The 18,859-nt window shown below is 39.5% G+C and overlaps 1 protein-coding gene across 3 annotated transcripts; it reads left to right on the top strand.

Annotated features, from left to right (window-relative positions):
* Positions 1-424: 424 nt before the first annotated feature.
* LOC141753390 (von Willebrand factor A domain-containing protein 7-like) lies at positions 425-16,728 on the top strand. Of its 3 annotated transcripts, XM_074612022.1 has the most exons (17): positions 666-804; positions 4,058-4,158; positions 5,070-5,257; positions 7,791-8,057; positions 8,374-8,467; positions 8,617-8,751; positions 8,931-9,143; positions 9,246-9,395; positions 10,162-10,274; positions 10,390-10,506; positions 11,414-11,626; positions 11,712-11,844; positions 12,149-12,298; positions 13,427-13,519; positions 13,606-13,883; positions 13,994-14,287; positions 14,923-16,728. In XM_074612022.1, exons 3-17 carry the CDS (start codon positions 5,081-5,083, stop codon positions 15,448-15,450), a joined length of 2,955 nt encoding a protein of 984 aa, XP_074468123.1. In that variant the 5' UTR covers positions 666-804; positions 4,058-4,158; positions 5,070-5,080; the 3' UTR covers positions 15,451-16,728. The 3 variants fall into 3 exon arrangements, with proteins under 3 accessions (XP_074468122.1, XP_074468121.1, XP_074468123.1); XM_074612021.1 differs by lacking the exon at positions 4,058-4,158 and having other exon boundaries at positions 425-804; positions 8,931-9,117; positions 9,226-9,395; XM_074612020.1 differs by lacking the exon at positions 4,058-4,158 and having other exon boundaries at positions 425-804.
* The last annotated feature ends 2,131 nt before the right edge of the window (positions 16,729-18,859 follow it).

The raw sequence follows: 18,859 nt of genomic DNA, 5'->3' as shown, positions 1-18,859 counted from the left end.
ACAAAACATGACATGATAAAAAAAGGAGTGTACACCTGCCGTCTTTCTATACCTGCTCAAGATCAGCTGGGTCTCCGAACTCAGTCAGTCGCGCTGTGGTCAGCGGGCACCCCGCTGTGCCTCGAGCATGAAATACCACCACATAAAAGCCCTGACGCACGGCCTGATGGCACAGCACCTTTAGGTGGGGAGTCATCCCTCCCCAGGACTCGGGGATAAGGAGGAGGACAGGAGGCGTCGCGGTGAAGCAGCCTAGCGCCTTTCCTCCTGACTGATGCTCCTTCCTCCCCTCCCACCTCTTCCTCCCGACCACCTCACCCAGTCTTGTTCCCACCGCCCAGTCCAGAGCCACAATCCCCCCGTCTCTCAGTAAGAGATTGTCTCTAGTGAACTGTAATGTGTCTCCATGTTGTCCTCACAGCAGGCTGGACAGAGTCTGGAGGTGGGGGTCTCCCCTGGGCCAGTAGGCCAGTCTCGGCCTGGCCAGAGAGCCGCAGTGCTGGAGCAGATATTTGGCCAGCGCAGTGGGTTTGCAGATGAACCTGGGACCATCTGAGGCCTGACCTGACCCAGACGAAATATCTGTTCCTGGTGATCCAGTCTCCTCGGTCCATGCTCTTATATTCCTGTCTAGTGGCAGCTCCAGGATCAGGCAGATAATGACCCAGAGTCTCCAGCCTGCAGCCCTGACAGCCAGCCTCGTCCAACAACGTACCCTGGGCCAGCGCAGAGCCAGAGAAAGCAGCAGAAGTAGCAGCGACGGGAACAAACAGAACAAATATTCCAATAGAAATGATGCCATTGGTAAGTAAAGAAGATTGTAGTTTCACATAAAATCCAATGTTTTCTCTACGAAGTGTCGCTGTGATTTCCTCAGTAACATCTGAGCCCCATATTCTACAAACGCCTGCCTTGTTGCTTCATGTACCAGTGAGACATTCTTTCTCCAGTTTTTTAAGTCTTCAACAATTGGCAATCAAAGAAACATAAAAAAAAAGAGAACTGGAGGAAATAGTGGGTCATGTAAATTGTTCCTCCCCTACACCCTTTCTCCTCCCTCCATAAATCATTTACTGCTAGCACAAGTTCAGATAGACACTGAGCAAACACAGGCCACACAAATCTGTCCCATTAATGTTAACATGATTATAGTCTTTGACCTTGCTGTTACTTCTTTTGTATTCTTTCCTCAGTTCACCTGTGAATATTAGGGCTGTCAATTGATTCAAATATTTTTTATTTGTTAAAAATGTAGCTTAAAGGGAGATTTGTCAAGTATTTAATACTCTTATCAACATGGATGTGGGCAAATATGCTTGCTTTATGCAAATGTATGTATATAGTTATTATTGGAAATCAATTAATAACACAAAACAATGACTAAAATTGTCCAGAAACCCTCACAGGTACTGCATTTAGCATAAAAAATATGCTCAAATCATAAGATGGCAAACTGCAGCCGAACAGGCAACAACAGCTGTCAGAGTGCTGACTTGACTATGACTTGCCCCAAACTGCATGTGATTATCATAAAGTGGGCATGTCTGTAAAGGGGAGACTCATGGGTACCCATAGAACCCATTTTCATTCACATATCTTGAGGTCAGAGATCAAGGGACCCCTTTGAAAATGGCCATAACAGTTTTTCCTCACCAAAATTTAGGGTAAATTTGGAGCGTTATTTAACCTCCATAGTGACAAGCTAGTATGACATGGTTGGTACTAATAGATTCTTTAGGTTTTTTAGTTTCATATGATGCCAGCATCTTCACTCTAGTTTTAAAACTCAGTCCAGTACAACGTCCGGAAGATCGATTGCGTTTATGAGTTAAAGAAATGAGTGGCGTTAAAAGGAATTTGTGTTAACGCCTTATTAATAATAATAATAATTATTATTATTATTATTATTATTAATAATAATAATAAGGCGTTAACTTTGACAGCCCTAGTGAATATTGTTTAGATTGTTGATACAGCAGACCTTGTAAATTTTCTTTGACAGTTTTATTCTATCTTTAACTAAATGCATCATCATCCCCTTTGTAAGTTGCTTGGAAGGGAGTATGTTCATTTTGTCCTGATTTACAAAACTTACCTTTGCTTTGAAAACTCTTTTGATGCGATGAGTGTCGCTGAGTGTTGTCCTCTGTTAATCCTTTAATTATACTGTATGTGCTACAGTACAATTAAAGCACAGCAAAAGCACATAAACTGCATAACAGGTTTCTCACAATAAAATGAAAGAATTCAAACGTACACACACACACCCTGTTTATTCAGATAATAAAAACAGAGAGTCACACATTTTGATAGCTGTGATAGCTTAAACTCTGTCTATAGAACAATAACAAATCACCTGACAATATTTGGTTGATAGCTACAATGCCTAAAAACTACCGTAAGAAACATCCATCGGCGTTGCTGTGGTGGCATGGTGACTTTTGATGTTTCGACATGAAAAAAAGAAACTGTTGTAACTCGACTCCACAAGGTCAAATCTTTTCCAAATTGCACACGTTTGATGAGAGTCCAGGCCTGCATAGTAAAATGTTAACTTATTTCTTCTCAAAACTTTCATTAGTTATGCAATTCATATCATATGCAGAAAAAAATATTATTGAAAGGACCAGTGTGTAACAATTAGGGGATCTATTGGCAGAAATGGAATATAATATTAATAAATATGTTTTGTTTTAGTGTATAATCACCTGATAATAAGAATCATGTTTTCGTTAGCTTAGAATGAGCCGTTTATATCTACATAGGGAGCAGGTCCTCTCCAGGGAGTTCGCCATGTTTCTACGTAGCTCAGAACGGACAAACCAAACACTGTTAACTTTTCCTGCTTGAGCTGGAGTCGATAACGTTACTCGCTGCCGTCGCCGCCGCTCCCTCTCTTGCTTCACCACTCATCTCCCACGTACACACACACATACTCTACGCACTGGCTCTGCTCCAGATGGCTCTAGAGAGGGCCATTCGCGTTTTCGCGTCAGCCACCGTAGCTCTCCAACACGCTTGAGAGAGGCTTCAGTTGGTTGTAATCTCCTCACCTCACCGCTAGATACCACCAGATCCTACACACTGTTCCTTTAAGTTAGAGTTAATTTGCATATTATCTAGAAGGAAAATCTGTGTGCTGCATCTGTGTCCTTCAAAATGACTGACAGAGTGCTCCTACCCCCCTGATAGTGTGTCATACTTATTTACTTATGTAGTGTGAGAAATGTATTATTTGAAAAGCACTAATTAAAACAGAAAACAATTATATGAAGTCATGAAAAATTGGAATAATAAAATAAAGCACCTGTGAGATATGACAAAAAGTAGACTTCTGGGGTCAGCGGGGATCCCAGTCTGTAGGATGAAGGTTAAAGATATGCTGCTCATAAGGTTACTATTAAAAGAAGCAAACGACAGAGCTTTCTGCTGTGTCTGTTTGAATTCTTTCATTTTCATTTCTGATGATGACAGGTTGTGTAAGAAACCTGTTTTTCCGGTGTATGTAGTTCATGACTCAGATAATGGATTGTTCTACAGTCTAATTAAAGGACTGATGGAGGACATACCTGCTTTATTACACAGGCGTGTTCAATACTAGACTCTGATTGGTCCATTACGGCGTTCTACGGTCTGTTATTTCTTTATGGCAGACCGTTGCTATGTATAACACACTGTTACTATGGACGCAGTTCTGATCTCGGACTCTGGTGTACCATTTTTGTGTCAAATTATTGATTTCTTATGTAAGTAGCCGTGTAATGAGCGAGATATGTACAGCAGTTTTTAGGACCGAAGCTTTGAGTTTTGCTTTATTGAACTGTTTGTGAGTTGCATCAGATTGCTTTGAAAACTTGCATTTAAAATGATGAATGTCACTGTGAACTGTAAATGTACAGAAAGTGGGACAGAAGCTTAAGCTTTCCTTTACATTTGAATAATACCATTTCAAATTTCTAAAAGTGTTTTCAGTTGTAAAGATACATGTGAAAATTAAAGAATTCAAACGAATTCATCCGTATCATAACCAGGATGTGTTCTCATGCCAAGGCAACAGGTCAGACCAGTCCATTCCAGTCAAGGCTCCACCCTGGACATGGAGCATTATAAATTTAGCTGTCCCAATAGAGAGTCCACAAGACGACATCAAGCCCTAAGGTACAGTATATTCATATCTGATCATTATAAGTAATGTAAAGTCAGATTTTAATATATATTTTTTTATATGAATCAGCATCTAAATTAATGATGCAACACTGTTGAGACTACATTAAAAAAGTTAAATAATTTAGAAAAATATTTTGATTAGTTAGTATCAATTTTAGTCACTGTTTTAGTGTTTTGTTTCCAAGTCTTGGATTTTTGAGGATGTAAGAATGTACATTTTTATTATAATGATAAATGTTTATAAAATATATAACCTTTAGTTGTCCTTTAACTTAGAATTTATCAACAAATGACCAGAAAACCAGATGCCAAATCCATATCAATGTGCATTTTGTGTAAATGTGAAATAACTAATGATGTTGATAACTAATGAATTTGTTTTGGTAGCAATTATTTATTGTGTTACATCCAGTTCTATGCAAAGGTTTGTCAACTCTAGAACAAATTATATATTTGGTTAACTAAAAAAATCTAAACTTGTCCTCTGATTGTTATTTACTTACTTAGTGTGTGGAATTTATTATTTAAAAAGCACTCATTTAAACAGAAAATGTTATGAAGTCCTTAGGAACAAATGTATTGACATCCAGTTCTATCAAAGGGTTTGTCAACTCAAGAACAAATTATATATTTGGTTACTTAAAAAAATCTTTGTAATAACTTTGTGTGCAAGAAGTAAAGTTTATCTGAAATTTTACCAAATTCAGTTTGGTAAAATATGAATTAAGGGAAATGTTAACCTGTCAACTAAATCTTCAGGGATCAGCCTCTTGGATGAATAAAGGGATTACCAAATGTAATCTGTAGTTGACTCTCTGGACTACTGAATAATACTGTGTTAGCCTCATAGACCATCTTTGATAAGCAGTATAATTAGCTGTGTTTTTGAATCTCTCTGGCAGGTTTTGCAGCGATGTCTGGGTTGGCTGTGTTGGGTCTCCTACTTCTGCAGACTGGAGCCTTCGGGTTTGATATATTTAGAGGAGTCTCTCTGAATCATCAGGAGATCACTGAGGAAGCCATCTTAAAGGTCACTGCACAGGCGTGCCGCTCTCTGGCCCTGGCTGAGGGCAAAGACTTCATTTTTCCTGTAAGGATTAAATTCATTTATATCAATTATATTTTTTCAATTATTACATATATCAATTATGTATAATATTATATTGACTTTGTGGTAACTCTTTATAATAACCATCAATAATAAATGGTAAGTTGATAGTTAATTAAACTTAAGTTAATGGTTATTTTACTGTTATCAAACAATGAAATGATAATTAATATTGTTTACTAATTATTAGTAATGCTATGATTTATACTATTTTATCATTAGTTTGTGTAATGTGGAATAATACGTTTATAAATTATATATTGTATAATAGCTGAGAGATGATAACAATTTCATTCATTAGCAAACTATTTATTAACAGTTTATCGTTGCACACATTATAACATTTGATTTACTTTATTAAAGTGGCAGTAGGCAGAATATTTTTGGCATCATAATAACCTTTCAGCATATTATAATTCAAGTATTCTGAGAGAAAACTAGACTTCTGCACCTCCTCATGGCTCTGTTTTCAGGCCTTAAAAAATCTATGATTCCCATGACGGGAGACTTTGGCCAATCACAGGTCATTTCAGAGAGAGAGTGTTCCTATTGAGCATTCCTATTGGCTGTGCTCCAGCTGGTGGGCGGTGCTTGGTATTTCCTTAAGAGATCTCAACATGGATGCCGGGGCATCTGTCTTGCAGATGCCATTAGGAGCACCAGAGGACACAGAGGCTCATGATCTTTTCAGATTACCTGTCTCATGCACTACTGTCAGGATATAGTGACCGTTTTATAAAAATAACTTTTTTTTAATCCTATTTGCTCCATTTCCACCAACTGCTGCTTTAAAGGTCACCTATTATGCAAAATGCACTTTTCCATGTCTAAACATCAATATCTGTCCCCAGTGTGTCTACAGGTCACCATAGTATCATGAAAGACCATCCTCTCTCTTTTTCTCCTGCTCCGTTTGTCCGGAAATGGGTCTTGAAAAACGCTGCGCAGCTTTTCCTTCTCTTCTGACGTCATTAGAGAATTGCAAGCCATATAAGGGTTTCCTGGTGGAACCAGAGAGAAAGTCCAGCCAGCTGACCCCGCCCCCCACAGCGTCACTCAGTCCTCCGCAACCTAGCTATGAGCAAAGTAGCTCCTACTGTTAGTCTCCAAGAACCAGCAGAACAGGCTTCATGTACTCCCATCATCTAAATATAACATGTTCTTTCACAAAGGCTTTATGTAATTACACTGTTTCAACAGGTGATATTTATATATTATATATATTTGATGTCATGCATGTAGAAGAGTACAGGTAGTAAATAGTGACTGTAAGCAACACAACACATTTCTGTTTCACAGTCAAACTTTATTTGAGTAGACGGATGACAATATTAATTATTCACAGCATTTTTAATCATCCCACCTGCAGTTATGTTGACATGGTACAGGAGAAAGTCTTTCAGCTCCGGTGAGCTCCGGTAAGCTAAGCTCCGGTGGTCTGTAGTCATGGTAACACAGAGACAGCTCCTACAGTAAATAATATACCATTACTCTGATTACTTCTATATATTTATCAGGTGTGTTTTACCAGAAATAATGAACTGACTACTGTTTCACATCTTCTATTTTCCACCCTGATGTTCGCTGTGTTTACACACCGTCTCATAGCGGTAGCATGTAGCTAACCCGTTAGCATGTAGCTACATGCTAACGGGGGAGGGGGAGAGAGTGACGCTATGTTGTTGAAGATGTTTGATTGACAGAAACGCTGACCAATCAGAGCAGAGTGGGAGGAGACAGGCTGTGAATCAGTGTCTGGCAAACAGAGCCCCTGAGCAGACATATTCAGGCTGACAGTATGAGAAGAATAAAGGGTTTTTTGAACATTGCAGCATGTAAACATGTTTCTAGTGCAACATTAAAATACATCTATGAACCTGGAAATGAGCATAATATGAGACCTTTAAGTATTCGTTAGTGATTACCAAATGATTCTGAAAATTGTAAGAAATTGTTTGTAAAACATATATAAACATTACATAGATAGATGGACCAGAAACCAATTAGTAACCATTAACAAAGTATTAACCATCTAAATAATGATTATAGACGCTTTACAAAGTATGTAATAACCATTTAATAAGGTATTATAATCATCAGTTGCAACTTTATAATAGCCATCCAAACAATGTTTACAAACCAATTATTAACCATTAAGAATTAGCAAATTATTGCAAATATCTATGTAATGTTTATTGATATTTTACAAACAATTTCTTAAAGGTTTACAAATCATCTGGTAATCATTAACAAATACTTAATATAGTATATAAGATGTTATAATGTGTACAACAATAAACTGTTAAAACAACAAAATATAGCATTACTGATAATAAGTAAATCATATTAATTATCATTCCATTGTTTGTTAACAGTAAAATAACTATTAACGAATGTTTAATTAACTGTCAATTTACCATTTATTAATGACGGTTATTATTAAGTGTTACAGACTTTTTATTTCAAATGACCAGTGCCTGTATAATTGATAATTATTAATTGTGTGTGTCCACAGACTTTGACTGTTGAGTCTGTTGTTGCTGCCTGTGAAGCGTCAAAATCATCCAAGAGCTTCCGCAAAACCATCAAATTAATTCAAAAAAGGAATCGGCGAGTAGACTTTCGTTTTTTCTTTGACCCACGCTATCACTTTGACAATGAGAATTTTGCAGAGGGACGGCAAATCATCACAGACGGATTAGCAGCTGTGAAGGCCAGCAACCAGCGGGAGAACTTTGAGGCGGCGAGAGAACAACTGGGAGAAATCTGCCACCCTTTACAGGTAGCCTTCTTTCTATTATTCGTTTTGTTTTCATTGCAGTATTTTCAACAGTTTCGTACACAAATGTTCCATTTCAAAACTAAAACTCAGTCGAGTTCAGCAAGCAGCAGACGGTGTATTTCTATAGGCCTCTTTGCAAATTTATTTCAAAATGGTATGCACTACAATTTATGTGCAACAGCCAAGGGAACATCTTTAAAAATGGCTTAGTGAAGAGTTCTGAAACCCGATCTTGGTATTAAGAGATGTAATATAGACGCTGGTATTGTGTTGTATTTACCGGTAACTTGTCTTTCTTTTTTGAATAATACTGTAGGACTTCTACAGTCATAGTAACTGGGTGGAAATGGGAAACACACTCCCAAACCCCAATCTGATCAGACCAGGCACCAACATTGGTAACATAGCAGGTAACGAGATCATGTAATATCAGTGTGTGTTTGGTTGTGTTAGGCTACTGAACCAATAAGAACCCGAGATGAGGAAAAATAATTATGTGATTGGAGGGTGAGATATAATTTTATTACAGAAAATACTAACCAGTTGTTCCTTCCCACAGCTGTAACTAGAGCAACCTGTCGCAACTGTAATGGAGACGACTGCAGGGACAACATTTTGGAGGATATCCTACAGGGAAAGATACTTACCTCGGGATATTTTGATTTTGTGCCTGTTTTATCCACCAAACCAGCAGGTAAATGACATACCTACCGGCCTACCTAAAGAATTGTATTTCATTTATTATTATTATCCCTAGAGCCATGCTGCTAGCTAAAAACACACATTCACAGAGAGAATAGTCTCTTCCCTGATATTGTCTGAAGAAGAGAGATATTTAAAGCTGTATGAAACATTTTATTCTATTTCTAACAGGAAAATGCAGCCATGGAGATAAACATGATGAAACAAGTCAAATTGAACCCAGAGGTGGGATCAACAAAGACACTCTGACCTCCAGCCATGGACACCTCCACATGCAAGCAGCGAGGTTGGCGATTGCTGCAACCAGTGAGCTGCTGGAGGACATTCGAGGGGCAGCTGGTGACCGACCGTTCCTCCAGTATGAAACCCATTCTGCATGTTTCAGTTATGTACTGTAAGGAGGTGGATCCCAAAGTTTTTTTAAAATCACTTATCTCTTTGTTTCCGTTCTCTCTTTATCCCTCAGGATGATGGGAATCTCCAAAGGTAAAGCTCTTTGCTTCGTGATCGACACGACAGGAAGCATGAGGGATGACATTGCAACAGTGAGGACCCTCACTTCCTCTATAATCAACAGTAAAGTGGGAACAGAAGATGAGCCCTCAGTTTACATTCTTGTACCTTTCAACGATCCAGGTAGGATCTTTAAGCCCTAGAAAAATCTTTACAATCCTGTCTAGTTTGGTTTTATGCCTCCGTGCCGGCAATAGCTGTGGCCGGAGGCATTATGTTTTCAGGTTGTCCATCTGTACGTACGTATGTACGTCCGCTCCATTCATTCATCCACATGGACTCATGGACGAACTGATACAATTTTGGTTGTCAATGGTCAAATGTCAAGGTCACTGTAACTTCACGTCCGTCCTGTTCTCTTGAATGCTAAAATCTGAGGAACGCCTTGAGCGAATTTCTTCAAATTTGGCACAAATGTGCTCTTGGACTCCAGGATTAACTGATTTGATTTTGGTGGTCAAAGGTCATTGTGACTTTTGAAACGTGAAACATCACAACTCAAGAATTCATGTGCTAATTAGGACAATTTCACACAAATGTCTAATAGGATAAAATGATTAAGTGATGACATTTTTGACAGACATGGATGTAAACTGTAACTTGACTGGTTGGTTGAGGCATACAACCATAAGGCGATAATTTTAGTTTCCCTCTGAAGCGAAGTAACAGGATGTTTGCACTGTCAAATTTATGAATTTGCTCTTTAACTGCTTACCGGCTAACCTGCAACTAACTCAATGAAATGTGGAATATTATGATTGTTCAAATAATATGTCAGCAATACAATAAGAACAATGGCAGTATCTGTAAATCATAAAGTACTCAACAAACACAAGCACAAGATGAAGATTTAACTAATTTATATTTCCAATCTCCACTTGAACCTCAGATTTTGGGCCACTGACAAGGACTACAGACCCAAACGTCTTCAGGAATGCTATTAATTCACTATCGGCAAGCGGTGGAGGAGATTTTCCGGAAATGAGTCTTTCAGGGCTTCAGGTGCTGTGATGTCTTTGAGACTACCTAAAATCTGTCTCTGCAAAACTTGATAATAAGACAAAAAAAATGAAAAGAACAACTACTGTATCATTGCTGTCCTCTCTTGCTCATACAGCTGGCTTTAACTGGTGCTCCTCCCAATTCTGAGATCTTCCTCTTCACCGATGCAACCGCTAAAGACCAACACCTGAAAAGCACAGTGATCGCACTCATCGAGCGGACCAAGTCAGTGGTGAGTATATACTCTCTCCAAAAACATATGGTGTAGAAAATGATAGTGTAAAGTAAAAGAAATTAAAAACTCATAATGTAAAAACCTGGCTGTACTGTCATAAGAGTGTATAGACACTGAGTGAGGCTTTACGTAGGCACAGCAGTGTATTGAGCTAAATGCTAAAGTCAGCATGTTACCATTCTCACAGTGACAGTGTTAACATACTGATGAGTAGTAGGTAATATTCTCCATTGTAGGTTAGCGTGTTAGCAAGATAACATTTCCTAATTAGCATTAAACATGAAGTTCAGCTGAGGCTTATGGGAATGTAGTTTTGCAGATATTTTGTCATAAATTAAAATAATAATAATAATAATTTACCTGATTTATGGCGCTAGATGAAAATGTTAAAGAATCAGCTGTTATTTAAAATTCACCCTGGGGGGTACGTGAATGTCTGTACCAAATTTCGTGACAATTAATCCAATATTTGGGACAAAGTGGTGGACTGTCCAACACTGAACATCCTCAGAGCCATCACAAGGTGCAAGCAGAGCTAAAAAATATTGAGTGCATAACATATATCATTACGTATATTACAACTAGGGCTGTCAAAGTTAACGCGATAATAACGCTTTAACGCAAATTTCTTTTAACGCCACGAATTTCTTTAACGCATTAACGTCATCAATCTTCCGGAGGTTGTAGCGTGAAGATACTGGCACAAAGCTAGTTAGAGGGGAGAGCGGTATGAGAAAAGTAAAGCGTTTTTTGAACATTAACGCATGTAAACATGTTCTAGTAGAAACCCAAATTAAAAGTATGTACCTGAAAATGAGCACAATAGGTCCTCTTTAAAACGTAAAACCCTATGAGTTGGTTTTACACCTCAAATTTTTCTTACCCCTTTTCCGTTTTTTTTCAGGTGAACTTCATGCTTACTGGCATATTGGGACTTCGTCGTCGAAGACAGGATGATAACAACCAACAACAACAACAACAAAATCGGATGGTGAGAACAGATGCCCAGCTGTACAGAGACCTGGCTCAGGTGTCAGGAGGTCTGGCTATTGAAGTCAGAAAGAGTCAGCTCCCAGAGGCCACCAGCATCATAACACAGTCCTCCAGCTCCTCTCTGGTATTAACACTCTCACTTGCCACTAATGACTTCTCTAGTTCCAAAAAAAATGCAGTTGCGTCACCAGTTTCATTCAACCTCCTAGGTGACCCTTCTGCAGGCAGCCAGGACTCCAGGAAAGGCCGAAAATTTCACTTTCACAGTTGATGAGTCAGTAAGAAACCTCACAGTTTACATCACTGGGAGCTCTGTCATCTTCACTCTCATCAGTCCCTCAGGTGATACTTCTGTGTTGTATCATTGTAGCAGTTAATAAGCAATAATTTACAAATCACACTAAAATCATTTTAAAGCAGAATAATATGTTGATGTTGTGTATTGGCATAGAAAAAGTATTTTAAAGCCACCTAGTGTGAAAATTCCTGACCCCATCTGGTGGTAGTATTAAGTGCAGTAGACAACGATGCACGCTACTACTTTATAACTCATCTAAGAAATTGAAATGTTAGAAATGAAAATGTTAGTTTAACTCTCGGCCTTTTAACCAGTTTGCTTCATTTCTTGCCATGACTTTGCTTTTAGGTGTGTCTCAGGAGAGCACTAACACCACAGGATCTCTGATCACTGCATCCCAGTCAGTGGGAAACTTCAAGACGCTGCAGCTAAACACACAAGCTGGACTTTGGGAAATTAAAATGGTGTCAACTAATCCCTACTCGCTGAAGGTCATAGGTGAGAACTTATAAAGAACGTATATTGCTATAGAAGTGAAAGTCAATTGTTTGTTCCATTGCAACGTCGGCGCCCAGCAGCTGAGCTATGCCTCCGCCATTTTGGACTGAAAGCGACTACCGGAAGCCAGTTAAACATCCGCCTACAAAGTAATGTACAAAAGTAAAACAAAATGATTTCTAGTCTATTGTCAGAATTTTAATGTCTCAACCGAAACAGCCTGTGTTGAACAATAAAAATATTATAAATATGCATACTATTATAACTATTTACTTACTTACTGATTTATTTATTAAACTTTTTTGCCTGGCCGCTTCCCAGAGGAACATAAAGTGAGCGATGGACATAAATGGAAGTAAGAAAAATCCAGCCCACAGATTTTGAGAGCAATCTCAATCTTTTTCATGTCAAGAACCTCCAAAATAGATGTACAATAGACCACAGACCATGGATGTGTAAGATGATGTGTCCTGTATTTTTGTTCTGCATGTTAGTAAATAGCCTACAACTACATTAATTACTGTTTATGTCATGCTACTAGCTACTGGCCTATAGCTAGTTGTTTGGGAACAGAGACGTTAATACATCCACTACGATACAGGCCTACAGCATACAGCCCATGGGTGTATTATAAGATGATAAAAATGATGTATTACAGCCAATATATCCATTATTACAGCCACAGACAGCTAGCAGGAAGCCGGCAGAACCGAATGTATCATATGGACGTGCAGGGCGGTGCAGTCCTTTGGCTCTTCATGCCGTGGAAAATAACTCTTGATTTGGCTATTAGCGAATTTTACAACTTTTAGGACAAAACAATATAGATGAGGGCTATTTAAGTTCGTACTGGGAAGTTGATTTACCTAAAAAAAAAAACATCATCCTCTAAATCCATGGCAATGGACTACCGCAGCGCCATCTAGTGGCTATTGTCAAAAAAAGCACTGGAGTTTTGCCTCTTTGCTCCTATACTCTTTGTTATTACTTAACTTTATTATTGTTTTAGGTGTAACTATCACTTACCTTGAAGGGCCGGTTCATCCAAATCACACAATGCTAATGCTATGTCCTGCATGTTGCATCTTTGGTTGATATTCTTTTCTTATAACTTTTCTTTATTTTCAGGTGAGAGTCCCATTGACTTCCTGTTTGACTTTTTGGAGGCATCGCAGGGCCTGTTTGGAGGATTTGATGTTGTAGACAATCGTCCCAGAGCTGGTAAAGGAAACAGAATTTGAATATGCCAAAGTAATTTGCCCATTCACTTCAGTATATTTCAGTGGATTTGTTTTCTTTTTCTGAAGGTGTTAATGGGAGCATGATCGTGACAATAACCGGGAGTGACTCAGCCATGGTGACAGAAGTCATTCTGGTTGAATCGTCGGGGTCAGGAGAGGTTAATGGCAAGGTGGAGGCTCAGGGCGGAGGAGACTTCTTAGCTCGGTTTGACAGGGTACCAGCACAGGATTTTGTGGTGCTTGTGAAGGGACAGAGCAGCAATGCTTCCTCCAGAGCGTCCACAGTGCCCTTCCAAAGGCAGTTCCCCACCAACATCAAAGCATCTGCTGTGACTGTTACTACTGTAAGTAAAATGCATCTATCTAAAATCCTATGATATGACTTTAAGATATGTTGCTCTGCCACAGTCTTTAAATATAAAACTGACACCAACTGTTTTCCTTCCACTTTTAGCCTGATTCAATTAGCGTCTTAGAACCAGGAACACAACTTTCAGTTCCCTTCTCTGTGACGACGAGTGGTGCAGGAGGAACCTTCACCATCCGAGTGACCAATGACCAAGGTTTTAGTTTAACTTTCCCGTCCAGTTTAGTCCTGGCAACTGGAGGCATTGCTAACGGCACAGTGAACATCACCGCACCTGCTAACACTCCGTCTGGTACTGACGTCACCCTGACCATTGAGGCCGAGGCTTCGGGAGGCGCAGACACAAACTATGTAGTGCAGCGCTTCACTGTCCTTAAAAAGGTAACTCATCACAAATCACATCTCAATAAATCTTAAAGGATCAGTGTATAAATTTGGGGGGATCTATTAGCAGAAATGGAATATAATATTCATAATTATGTTTTTTAATGGTTGGTTGTGTTTTCGTTAGCATAGAATGAGCCATTTATATCTTCCACCATGTTGCTCCGGCATGTTTCTACAGTAGCCCAGAATGGACAAACCAAACACTGGCTCTAGATAGAGCCTTTCGTGTTTTTACGTTAACTGAAGGCCACCGTAGTGGCTTGTGAAACTGCGGTAACGTGAGCCGCAGAGTGCAAAACTGTGGTACCGCCAGCCGCCATCTGACTTCCATTGCTCCTAAAGTAGTGTTGTTATAGTAAGGATGGCCTCTGAGCGAGGCGAACAACTTTACCATGGTTTTGCACTCGGCGGCTTAAGTTACTGTAGTCTTGGAAAGGGAGGAGTGAGCGGAGGGGTATTCAGTTGGTTGCAATCTGCAACCACACCACTAGATGCCGCCAAATCCTACACACTGTACATTTAAGGCAGTGAATGATCATTGTAGCTTATTTAATCCTTTCATCGTAGTGTTTATTGGTTCCATCACTGATGTGAAACCAGCTGACTTTATCTATTTTTTCTCCTCATAGGTGACGGATTTCACTCCGCCGATGTGCCAGCTGCTCAGCCTGCAGTCCAACTGCTCTGATATCTGCAGCTTATCGATGTGGAAGCTCTCTGTTCAGGTGACTGATGGGGCTAACGGAACGGGTGTCGACCGCGTTAGCCTCAGACAGGGCAACGGGACCTTGAGCACCAGCCTGGCCGCTGGCAACGAGACCATGAACACCAGCCTGGCCGCTGGCAACGGGACCATGAACACCAGCCTGGCCGCTGGCAACGAGAACATAACGCTGGTGTCCTACAATTCGTCTTGCTGTTCGCCTGATGTGGAGCTGCTGGTTGTGGATCGGGTGGGTAATGTAGCCTCCTGTTCCTACAGTGTCCGGAAAACAGCCACCAACAGCACACAAGCTACAACCACCAATAGCCCACAGCCTCCAACAGCAGCACAGTCTCCAACAGCAGCACCTGTTGTGTCTTTGTCTACCAGAGCAGATCAGTCTCTTCTTCTTTGCTTTAGCATCACAATCCTAGGGCTCAATTTACCATTTTAAATGGGGATCAACTGAGAATGTTAGTGCGAGGAAGACTTACATTTTAAAATGTTCTTTTGGTTTTGTAAAGTTAGCTATATACTATATACACTCAGTTGCCAGTTTATTAGGTACATATACATAGCTAAAACTAATGCAGGCCGATACAACAAAGTGCAAGTTTTGTACGACCAAAACACCTAAAGATATGCAACTAAGAAGCTAAAAATGCAGAATATTACATTTTTGTGTCAAAGCACTTAGAGCCATGACACATTACTTGTACCATGGTAAATAAAATATACCATCTATTACCATCACTATAGTACCACAGTTTTTATATGTTTTCAGTTATAATGTTCAGCTTTCATTGCAACCATTTTAGAGATGTATAATTCAACTTTATGGTCATTTTTGAGGCAGTGATGTTGTTGAATTGTATTGCGTTGCACTGAAAGGTGTTTCTAATATTTGGTCTTCCTTCGGTGATATAAATGGATTTAACTAGGTGAACCAAATAAACTGGCAACTGACTGTACTGTATGTACACCTGGGTGATATACAGTCAAGCTAATGTTAAAATCTATCTTTAAGCTTTTAACATGTGCTGTATGTATTACAGGGTACTTGGTGTAATTGTAAAACTTAAATGGGGTTGTGAATGTCTTATGATTAAGACTTAGGATCATTTATTCATATTTTGAGTATTACTGCTAATATTAAGTTGTGGAATAGTATTGTTGGGTGAATGATGAAATTAATTTGATCATTTTAAAATAAATAACATCTGAAGGTTTGCTTCTTACACAGGTGATTAAAAGACATAAATGATGACACAATAAATTAAAAAAAATTATGTTGACTAGTCACCACTGGTCTTTTTGGGTGAAAGGTGTATGGCAGTGGTTCTCAACCTTTTTCGTTTCAAGGACCCCTACATTGATAAACATTAGGTAAATGGACCACAATTTGACAAGATTTCGCTTCAGGGACCTCCATCCGAAAAGATTTTGGTTGTTAGATATGATTAAGACCAGAATTCAATAGTTCAATAGTCAACTACAGTTGACCAGACAACCGTGGAGGAAGTGAAATATGTGAAACCTGAATAGTCACTTTTAGGAGTCCTACTCACATTGGCCACACTTCTATAGTGAAATAAATAGTGAAAATAAACTATTCCCCATTATTCTGGAGACCCCCTGGAACTCACTGAAAAAAGTGCAACGACTGTGTCATTCATTTAAAGTGCATTTTTATATTGGTCTAATTGAAAATAATGGTTTCCGGTTTAAACCTGTTTTTTTTCACTTTGCTTAAAAGCAAATAATACTCCCCCTGGAGTAAAGTAAAGCAATAATTTAACTCAAATAGTATTTTCACTTCAAACTGGAGATTTTCATGTCACGTGACCACTTGACGTCACATCAGCTCGCTCCTTCGTGAAGTTTGCTGTCCACCATTACCTCGCTTCAACAGAGAGGACGACTGCTGTTCAAGAAAACTCTTTTAAACAAGGTAAGAATTCTAAATTGTGTTGTTTTTAGGGGCACGTGTGTTTTCCGTGTACATTTATGGTTAGTAGCAGGATGGACAACTATTTTACACTGCCTCTTGTATTTTGCGCGGTTGTTAGCTAACACTAGCTAAACCAGGTTATCTGCTTTAAAGGTCACATATTATACTCCATTTAAACTAGTTATTATAGGTCTCAGACACCTCCAAACCATGTCTCTGAAGTTTTTTTTTCAAAAAAACAATCAGATCATGCATTCCAGCATGTCTCTATAACCTCTGTTTCAGCCCATTTCCAAAAGTGCTGATTTCTGTGTCTGTAGCCTCTGTCTCCTCCCACTCTGCTCTGATTGGTCAGCGTTTTCTGTCAATCAAACGTCCTCAACAACACAGCGTCACCCTCCCCGCCCCCCTCGCGGCCTGAGAGCAGGGAGAGAGAGGAGCTAGAATAGAGCTTATAAACCACTTTAAAGTTTATAAACCAGAAACTTCACCCAGCGCACGTTACCGGAGGAATCTGATCAGAAATCGGCGACACATGATGAACATCTGCGGTCCAGATTCCAGGTTTTCCTGACGGTTTCTCTCAGGTAAATAATGCTATTTATATCTCTTAGTTAACTCAGTGTTTACCTCATGCATCAACTCTGTAAACCGTAAACATACACTCTGTTTTACGTCTGTCTTTACAGATCCATCTGTGAGAAATGACCGACAGAATCATCCCAGAGGAGAGCAGATAGCTGAAAGCAGACAGCTGTGGGCAGACAGCTGAAAGCAGATGGGAGATACAGAGCTATCCCGTTAGCATGTAGCTACATGCTAACGGGTTAGCTACATGCTACCGCTATGACACGGTGTGTAAACACAGCGACCATCAGGGTGGAAAATAGAAGATGTGAAACAGTAGTCAGTTCATTATTTCTGCTAAAAGATAAATATATGGAAGATCAGAGTAATGGTATATTATTTACAATAGTAGCTGTCTCTGTGTTACCATGACTACAGACCACCGGAGCGTAGCTTACCATAGTTTACCAGAGCTGAAGACTTTCTCCTGTACCATGTTAACATAACTGCAGGTGAGATGATTACAAATGCTGTGAATAATTAATATTGTCATCTGTACTCAAATAAAGTTTGACTGTGAAACAGAAATGTGTTGTGTTGCTTACAAGTCACTATTTACTACCTGTACTCTGCTACATGCATGACATCAAATATATATAATATATAAATATCATCTGTTTAAACAGTGTAATTACATAAAGCCTTTGTGAAAGAACATGTTATATTTAGATGATGGGAGTACATGAAGACGGTTCTGCTGGTTCTTGCAGACTAACAGTAGGAGCTACTTTGCTCAAGTTCGGTTGAGGAGGAGAGACAGTGACGCGCTGTGGGGCGGGGTCAGCTACTGAAGGTTCTCTCTGGTTCGACCAGGAAACCCTCACGTGGCTTGCATTCTCTAATGACGTCAGAATACAAGGAAAAAAGCGAATTTTTTTTCTGCACCCATTTCCGGACAAACGGAGGAGGAGAAAAACAGAGGATGGTCTTTTATGATACTATGGTGGCCTGTAGACACACTGGGGACAGATATTGATGTTTAAAAGACATGGAAAAGTGCATTTTGCATAATAGGTGACCTTTAATGTCTCATGCAAAGAGAAACCTTTCTTTACCAACGTTTCACAAGTGCAAAGTCAATACTGTAGCTAATGTTAATGCTAATGTTGTTAGCTAAAGTCATTTTCTTCGGACATTGTCCGGAGTTCACATGAGAAAAGTGCTCGGGAGAGGCCTGGCTGTGTTATACCGGGAGACCGGGAGAAGGGTAGAGGGCCGGCGGGTCTGGACATGTTTCTACCAGGGCGGGGCTGGGCTCCTCCGCCGCTCTCACACACAGAGACGC

The sequence above is a fragment of the Sebastes fasciatus genome, chromosome 16, assembly GCF_043250625.1.
Source record: "Sebastes fasciatus isolate fSebFas1 chromosome 16, fSebFas1.pri, whole genome shotgun sequence".
In the NCBI taxonomy this organism is placed as follows: Eukaryota; Metazoa; Chordata; class Actinopteri; order Perciformes; family Sebastidae; genus Sebastes; species Sebastes fasciatus.
The sequence above is the reverse complement of the archived record's forward strand: the minus strand, read 5'-3'. Positions and strand labels throughout refer to the sequence as shown.